The following is an 8,619-nucleotide window of genomic DNA, read 5'->3' as shown; positions in this document are numbered from 1 at the left end:
TGTTGCTGACGCTAGATTTTTCGTTTTCAATGAACAACAGTTGCAACCTCTAGCCGTTTGCTAAAACAGCTTGCTAGGACAACCAAATCAATCATATGTTGTGAAAATTTCTTTTTGTTCAACTGACTAAGGAAGATCGAGCGAACGCTTTTTTTTTTATAACTTGTTTGTATCATATTGCTATTAAGAAAACAGCGTTGTGTATACTAAACGTGACATAATTGGCAATTATCCGTAACTAAAAATAAGATAGAAATTACAAACTTGATACCATATTTTAATTACTCTAACAAAACTAGACGTCATCGCGTGAGAAAATAAATGTTCATAACACATAACCTATTTTTTTGTTTTTTTTTTCTTCTCTTTTTTCCTTTTAATCTCTTTTCTTTCGTCCAAAAAGCGTTTTGATTTTTGCCTCGCCACAAGCGATGAAATCGATAAAAAAACCTGCTCGGACATTCTCAATTCTCAACAACAAAAGCAATCAAAGTTCTAGCTCTCGAGCACGTGCGCCGACAGGTTGATGAAACCGTTCAAATATGCTCGATCGCTAGAATTTAAAGAAAGAAACAAGCCAGAAACAAACCAAAATAAAAAAAACAAAAACAAAAATGGACATCTTTAGAACGCTTAAATTTTATAAAATATTTTCCTCTGCGTTTTTAACCAGCTAAACTGTCGTAAAGTTTTTTCGGTGCAGTTCATTTAAAAAACTTAGTTTTCAACTTTTAAACGTTTTAGACTTCTCGTTTAAGGCAGTCGAAAGAAATGAGTCGACTCACTCTCTCTCTCCCTATTCGGTTTTGTTTTTGTTTATTTGTTTTTGTTTTTTCTTCGTTTGCCTTCGTTTGCCTTTGTTTGCTTTTGGAAAAGTTGTCGCCATGCGAGACTTAGTTTTTTTTTTTTTTTGCTCAAATTGAGCACAAGTGAGTTTCTAGTCTTGAAAGTGTGCAAAGTGTGGGCCAATCTGGTGGCTGGAGTGATGACACGTGAATGCTGGAAATTCCAGACTTTGAGCGGATTCAGCGTACATAGAAAGAAAATGTAGCATTCACGTGGGTCTCTCCTAAGCGTGCCATTGGTCGGTCTGCTGTCCTTAAGTACCCCCCTCCCCCCCCTCAACGTCACGTTTGCTCAACTTTCTCGGTCTTTGGCGCCCAGAGAAAGCTTGAGGAAGGATAAAAAATGGCGAGGTTTCGGTACTGCGTTTTCTGTTTTTCTTATTTGTTTTTGTTTGTTTGCTTGTTTGTTTGTTTGTTTGTTTGTTAATTTTTTTAATTTTTTTTTTTTTTTGTTTGTTTCGTTCGTTTGTTTGTTTGTTTGTTTCGTTTGCTTCGTTTGTTTTGTGATGTTTTGTTTTCCCTTCTTGATGGCACAAAACAGAAGCAAACAAGACTTTCGGTTATATTCGGTTATATTCGGTTCAATAAAAGTTTGTTGGTTTCTGCACAACAACAACAACAACCACAACAACAAAAGTCCCTCTGTCCCTCAAAAGCAGTTTCTCCTCTGTCCTAAAGAAGAGCCTCTTTGTAATCGATCTTGTCTGAATGCAGCTCTCCTTTTGCCTACAGGTTTTTATTCCAACCCTTTTGTTGTTGTTAGTGCCATGTTGTTGTTATTGTTATACTCTGTAAAAGCAGTTGTTGCTGTTGTACTTGTTTGTTGTTTCTAAAGACACTGTTGTTGCTGCTGTTAGCGCTGTTAGTAATCACCCACTTGGCTTGTATTTTTGTTTCTTGTTTTTGTTTTTTGTTTTATTTATAAACACTCTCTGAGTAAGTGATGCTGTTGCTGTTGTTGTTGTTACAGTTGCAATGAGTGTTTGTTAATGTTCCCCCACTTGGCTTGTACTTTTGTTTTCTGTTTTGTTTTGTTTTTTTTTTGTTTTTGTTTTTTTTTTCTCAACACTCTCTGAGTAAGTGATGCTGTTGCTGTAGTCGTTGTTATAGTTGCAATGAGTGTTTGTTAATGTTCACCAACTTGGCTTGTTTATAATCTATTTTATTTTATCAACACTCTCTGAGTCAGTGATGGTGTTGCTGTTGCTGTTGTCGTTATTATGCTTGCAATGGGAGTTGTTACTGTTCACCCACTTTGCTTGTTTTGTTTTTATTTCTTTATTTTATCAACACCCTTTGAGCCAGTGATGCTGTTGCTGTTGTTGTTGTTATAGTTGCAATGAGTGTTGTTAATGTTCACCCACTTTGCTTGTGTTTTTGTTTTTGTTTATCAACACCCTTTGTGTCAGTGATGCTGTTGCTGTTGTTCTTATTACAGTTGCAATGAGTGTTTGTTAATGTTCACCAACTTGGCTTGTTTATAATCTATTTTGTTTTATCAACACTCTCTGAGTCAGTGATGCTGATGCTGTTGTTGTTATTGTGCTTGCAATAAGTGTTGTTAATGTTCACCCACTTTGCTTGTTTTGTTTGTGCTTTTGTTTTTGTTTATCAACACCCTTTGAGTCACTGATGCTGTTGCTGTTGGTGTTATTATAGTTGCAATGAGTGTTAATGTTCACCCACTTTGCTTGCTTTATTTGTTTGTTGCTTTTTTTTTTATCAACACCCTGCGAGTTAGTGATGCTGTTGCTGCTTTTGTCATTTTACTTGTATTTATAGTTGTTACTGTTCAGCCACTTTGCTTGTTTTTTAATCTGTTTTATTTTATCACCACTCTCTGAGTCAGTGATGATGTTGCTGATGCTGTTGTTGTTATTTTACTTGCAATGATAGCTGTTACTGTTCAGCCACTTTGCTTGTTTTGTTTGTTTGTTTGTTTGTTTTTTTTATCAATATCCTCTGAGTAAGTGATGCTGTTGCTGTTGTTGTTGTTATAGTTGCAATGAGTGTTTGTTAATGTTCCCCCCCTTGGCTTGTACTTCTGTTTTCTGTTTTGTTTTGTTTTTGTTTTTTTTGTTGTTTTTTTTCTCAACACTCTCTGAGTAAGTGATGCTGTTGCTGTAGTCGTTGTTATAGTTGCAATGAGTGTTTGTTAATGTTCACAAACTTGGCATGTTTATAATCTATTTTATTTTATCAACACTCTCTGAGTCAGTGATGCTGATGCTGTTGTTGTTATTATGCTTGCAATAAGTGTTGTTAATGTTCACCCACTCTGCTTGTTTTGTTTGTGCCTTTGTTTTTGTTTATCAACACCCTTTGAGTCACTGATGCTGTTGCTGTTGGTGTTATTATAGTTGCAATGAGTGTTAATGTTCACCCACTTTGCTTGCTTTATTTGTTTGTTGCTTTTTTTTTTATCAACACCCTGCGAGTTAGTGATGCTGTTGCTGCTTTTGTCATTTTACTTGTATTTATAGTTGTTACTGTTTAGCCACTTTGCTTGTTTTTTAATCTGTTTTATTTTATCACCACTCTCTGAGTCAGTGATGATGTTGCTGATGCTGTTGTTGTTATTTTACTTGCAATGATAGCTGTTACTGTTCAGCCACTTTGCTTGTTTTTTTTTTGTTTTTGTTTTGTTTGTTTGTTTGTTTGTTTTTTTATATATCCTCTGAGTTAGTGATGCTGTTGTTGTTATTATGCTTTCAATGAGAGCTGTTACTGTTCACCCACTTTGTTTGTTTATAATCTGTTTTATTTTATCAACACTCTCTGAGTCAGTGATGCTGATGCTGATGCTGTTGTTGTTATTATGCTTGCAGTGAGAGTTGTTACTGTTCACCCACTTTGCTTGCTTATTGTCTATTTTATTTTGTCAACACTCTCTGAGTCAGTGATGCTGATGCTGATGCTGTTGTTGTTATTATGCTTGCAATGAGAGTTGTTACTGTTCACCCAATTTGCTTGTTTTGTTTTTTTATTTGTTTTTTTGTTTGTTTTTGTTTTGCTTGTTTTTTTTTATCAATACCCTCTGAGTCAGTGATGCTGTTGCTGTTGTTGTTGTTGTTATAGTTGCAATGAGTGTTTGTTAATGTTCCCCCACTTGGCTTGTACTTTTGTTTTCTTTTTTGTTATGTCAACACTCTCTGAGTCAGTGATGCTGATGCTGTTGTTATTATGCTTGCAATGAGAGTTGTTACTGTTGTAGTTATGTCTGTCATTTGTCCTTGTTAGCAAGTTCTATTTGCCCTCTCTTGCCTTTTTTCAACACAGTTTCTTTCTTTGAGTCATATGGTTGCGAGATCCTCTCAAACTCCATCTCTTTATTTATTTGTTTCTTTTTTTTTTTTTTTTTTCTCATTCTCCTTCTCATAATAGCAATCACTGCTGCCACCATGCATGTAATGCTAGTTGCTCTCATTCTTTTTCATTTGCTAGTGGAAACTTTGTTTCTTCTTGTTGCTCTCTTTTCTTTCTTTTTTCTCTTTTGCAGAGGATTCGAAAAAACACAGCTCTTCCCTGCAGTTGTAAACATTCCAGGATTCCAGGATGCAGGCAGAAGAAAAACACTCTCACTAACTGTCTTCTTTTTTTTAGCATAAACCGTTGCAAACAAACACCTGAACATGTCTTCTTCACAAGAAAACAACACTGTTGTTGCCCCTTCTCCGAACTCTAAAGCGAAAAAAAAGAAAAGAAGGCAGTCACAAGAACAGAGAGACTTAAAGCTCAAAAACAAAGTCAGGGCCGCATTAGTTGCAGCGTGTGGCTCCGTAAACAGGGTTGTACCTTTCTATGGTACCAAGAAGAGGTACGCTGTTAGCTGTCCGATGCCTTTGTGCAAACATTCCTCCACAAGCATTAAAAGACACTTGACTAAAAAAGATCATTCTTGGACTTTGGATGAAGCTTCCATCTTTTACTCTGCAATGGTCAGGAAGTTTCAGCATGCTCGTCTCGAACGCAAGTCCGGCTGTCCAAAACCTTACCCCTGTTTGCAATGTTGGAAGTATTACGACCGACTGGACATACACTTGAAAGAGACTCATTTCTACGATTCCAAGACGATCAAACAAAAGATTGCAGAGGCAAAGCGATACGACAACGACAAGCTCTATGTCCCTCAATTTATTCGACCTGCCTTCTTTGGTATTAAGCCAGTAGCTGAACAAGCGTCTGCATCAGGCTCTGCATCCTCTGCTCCTGGGCCTTCCTCCTCTTTTTCTTCTCCGGTTCTTTCCTCTGATCCTCTTTTAAGCTTGCCCTCATCAGTTGCTGGTTCGTCCGAGGCTCCTTCTGCAAACCACTGCACCTCTGTAGAAAACAAAGAGCTGAACACCGAATCCGTCCTAGACTCTGATTTTAATTCCTTAAAGCACTTGGTTTCCAACTCCTCCGTCTTGACAGAAGATAAGAGACTCTTGTTTCAGCTGGACAAAGATGCTTTTCACTTTTATTACCAGTCAGCAGATGAGCTCTTCAGAGATTTTGAAAAGTGGCTTGTGGTAGCCAACAACAACACTTTGTCACAAGCAAAGATCTACAAAAATGCAGTTGTTGAAATATTGACATGTTGTGACAGCACGCTGACGCTGCACCCGAACGCTCTCACCAATTCCAACGTTTTGGAGGATAGATACTTTTCCATGCACTTTAAAAACATTCAGCTCAATTCCAAGCTGAGTGAACTTGACCAAACAAAAGCCATGTCTTGTCACACGTTGTACAACCGCCTTGTCTACCTTTGTCTCCTGTTTCGTTTCAGTGAAGCCAGGAATGTCTATTTCGGACTTTCTCATGAGGCCATCCGACGTTTGCGCTGCAAGGTGGAGGAGTTACAAAAAGTGCTGAGGCCCTTTCGTTCTTTGAGGAGGAGCCTTGTGAAAAGCAAAAAATGCATCAACATCATCAATGTCAGTTTGCTGAACGAATATGGCAAGTCTGCATACGTAAGACAGTTAGTGGAATCGATTAGAAAGCCGTCTCTTACACCGACTAGAGACAATGCTGTGTCTCTACGAAACCATCTTCTGCTCTCTGTCACTGTAATTAACAGTTTAAGAAAATCTAACATTGCTCTTTTAAACATTAGAGACTACATGGCTGCTGAGAAGAGTGAGTGTGGATATTGCATTGTGCAAGAGCGCTACAAAACAGCATACAAGTACGGAGCCAAAAACATTCTAGTGCCGAACGACTTGAAAGTGTTGATCGATATTTATTTGCTGAGATACAGAGACCTTCTTGTCAACGACTCTCACTACATGGCTGCAGACACCAAGACTGTTTTGGAGTTGAGCGACTGCTACAGGCCCCTTTTTCCATCGATGAGACCCAACAAAGACGAATGTGTGACACTCGGTGCAACTAGAGTGCCTGTTTACCAGATGGGTTCCTCTGCTATCTCCTCTTGCCTGACGTCCTGCTTCAGAAAAAGCCAAGTAAACATTCCCATGAAGCGTCTTACTCCCACTTGCATTCGCGGTTCGATAGCCACTTACTTTGCCAACAACAGCAAAGAAGATCGCGAGCGGTTTGCTACACTCTACATGAAGCACAGCAGGAACACAATGGATAGCTTTTATGTGTCCCAGTGGAACGCTGCAGAGGAGTTGCGCTTTGCCCTGGGCATCGGACAGTCCTTCGGAGTCATAGAGTCTTTGACTGTTGAAAAGTCTGAGAGACCACCAAAGAAGGAGAAGGATGTGATGGACTGGCTCCAAACTAATGCAGAGGAGTACGGTTTTCATGAGGTTGAGGACATCTTTGAGGAAGATTTAGACTCCGGTTCTGACTCTGAAGAATGTGCTGCTACTTTCAGCTGTACCACAGTGGTTCCGTTTTCTCCAGCTGTAGAAAACAATGTTCCTTTAGAGGATAGCAACGACCATGCCGTAGATTTCTTGTGTGAACCTACCTCAACTCCTGTTTCGTCTGTTCCATCTGAACAAACAATCGCTGGTCCAGTTCTTGAACTATCCCCTGCTCTTGCACAACTAGTTCCTAACGAACAAGCTGTTTGTATGGATGTAGATCAGACTCTAGCTGTTCCTGTTGGCACAGCTTGTTCTCCTCTTGCATTAACATTATTTCCTGATGAACCGGATTTTATTGAACACCATGCAAAACTTTCTCCAGTTTACTTTAATGAGCAAGTGGTTGCCAAACCTGTTTCTGCTTCTCCTTCTCAGCAAGTCGCTTTCTGTCCTTCAAAAGAGGTCTTTTCTGTTCCTCTGACTCCTAGCCTTGTTGCTTTTCAGCAAACATTGGCCAAACCCAGTTTGTTTCTTTCATCTGATCCAGTTTCAGCTGTTCCTGTCCAACAGGCTGGTACTGTTCTTGCAAAGCAGCTCTCACCTTATGCTGTTCAATCTGTTGGTAGCCTATTTAGCCAAAGTCTTGCCTCTACATCCAGAGGTAAATTCTTTTTGATTTTTGATTTTTGATTTTTATGCAAATCTCAACACGCTTTCAAAAAATGAAAATGCCCAAATCAACTCCTTGCTCTATTGTTATTGTTAGAGCTGTAAAAAAAACAAAACAAAACAAAAAAACAACACAGAAGTGTGTATGTATTTGTTGCAGGACTAATTCTGTGATTGCTTAAATGTTTATACAAGTGAATGATACTAAAACTGATTATGTTTTAGAAGTAAAAGATCCAAGAAGAAAAAAAATCAAGTTGGAAATGCCATCTTTCACTCAAGAACTCATCGGTAATGTAAAACCTAATTTATACAAAGATATATAAACACAAACCTCTTCTTGCACAATTTCAGATGGTTAACTGTTAACAAAAACTAGCCATCATTGCTAAGTGCACTTTTAGAAAGTTGTGTCTACCCGATTTCTAATGATGAAGTTAGAAACATCACCGTTAGAAATCATGCACAGCTTGTTATCATCTCTAACACTTAGAAACTGTTGATGGTTTTTATGAATTAGAAAAATGAACATGGTTTTATTTTATTTCAGGATCAACTCAGCCAAGAACAAAGGAAAACAAAGCAGAAGTTAGCCAATGCCATTTAGGTAATCTTTCAAAAACCAGTTATTGCTATCAGTGCAAACAATAAGGTCAACAAAAAAAAATAAATAAAAAAACAGAATAAATCTTGTCTTACTTCAGAACCAAATGAATATTTGATTTAATCACTTTGTGTTATGACTTGAGTTTGTAAAATTTTAGATGAAATAGTTGAAGAGCTGAATGCTTGCCCTGGCCACAACGAATGGTTCAACACCAGAAGTTTTCCACGATGTGCAGCTTTGGTGTTGGCATACATCTTGCAAGACGTGTTTACAGATGTAAGCTCAAGTTGCTCGTACAAAGATTACCTTGGCATCTTGGCAAATCATAGCAGTGACAAGCTCATTCATGTCTTGCAAAAGTACTCCTACCAAAGCCATATTAAAGACAAAATTAAAAACATGAAGCTAAAAATTCAAAAAGAGGGTAGTTTAGAAAAGTTTGTTCAATATGGCAATATCGTGAAACCATTTATGTAGTTTAGATAAGTTTGTTCAGTTTGGCAATAAAGATGGGCCTTTTGTGTAGTTTGTTTTATCTATGCTTTTGCAAATATTTTTATCTGTTTCGCTAAAGACATAATAAACAAGAAGTTCTGTTAAACTGTTCTCACATTTCTTATTTAAAGATAGTTCAAACTTTTTTTTATCTTTAAAAAAAAAAAAAAGAAGTCGTTTTGTTATTCTGTGAAAACTTTTAATAGAGTTGCATTTAGAATTACTTCTGATGTTTTTAAGA

At 37.6% G+C, this 8,619-nt stretch overlaps 1 protein-coding gene across 2 annotated transcripts; it reads left to right on the top strand.

Moving 5' to 3' along the window:
• Window positions 1-1,126: 1,126 nt before the first annotated feature.
• LOC149892743 (uncharacterized) lies at window positions 1,127-8,408 on the top strand. Of its 2 annotated transcripts, none has more exons than XM_090080168.1 (5): window positions 1,127-1,202; window positions 4,449-7,268; window positions 7,502-7,567; window positions 7,827-7,883; window positions 8,041-8,408. In XM_090080168.1, the coding sequence occupies exons 2-5, from the start codon at window positions 4,478-4,480 to the stop codon at window positions 8,358-8,360; spliced, it is 3,234 nt and encodes a 1,077-aa protein (XP_089936294.1). In that variant the 5' UTR covers window positions 1,127-1,202; window positions 4,449-4,477; the 3' UTR covers window positions 8,361-8,408. The 2 variants fall into 2 exon arrangements, with proteins under 2 accessions (XP_089936294.1, XP_089936296.1); XM_090080170.1 differs by having other exon boundaries at window positions 1,130-1,196.
• The last annotated feature ends 211 nt before the right edge of the window (window positions 8,409-8,619 follow it).

The sequence above is a fragment of the Hydra viridissima genome, unplaced genomic scaffold (genome assembly GCF_058129835.1).
Source record: "Hydra viridissima isolate aposymbiotic clone 2 unplaced genomic scaffold, HvirCarnegie_v1 scaffold_2, whole genome shotgun sequence".
Lineage (NCBI taxonomy): Eukaryota > Metazoa > Cnidaria > Hydrozoa > Anthoathecata > Hydridae > Hydra > Hydra viridissima.
The sequence above is the reverse complement of the archived record's forward strand: the minus strand, read 5'-3'. Positions and strand labels throughout refer to the sequence as shown.

Excerpts from the sequence above, each read along its gene's own strand:
- LOC149892743 (XM_090080168.1), top strand. The coding sequence starts at position 4,478 with ATGTCTTCTTCACAAGAAAACAACACTGTTGTTGCCCCTTCTCCGAAC. Across the intron at positions 7,269-7,501 it reads TCTTGCCTCTACATCCAGAG|AAGTAAAAGATCCAAGAAGA; the intron begins GTAAATTCTTTT and ends ATTATGTTTTAG. Across the intron at positions 7,568-7,826 it reads TTTCACTCAAGAACTCATCG|GATCAACTCAGCCAAGAACA; the intron begins GTAATGTAAAAC and ends ATTTTATTTCAG.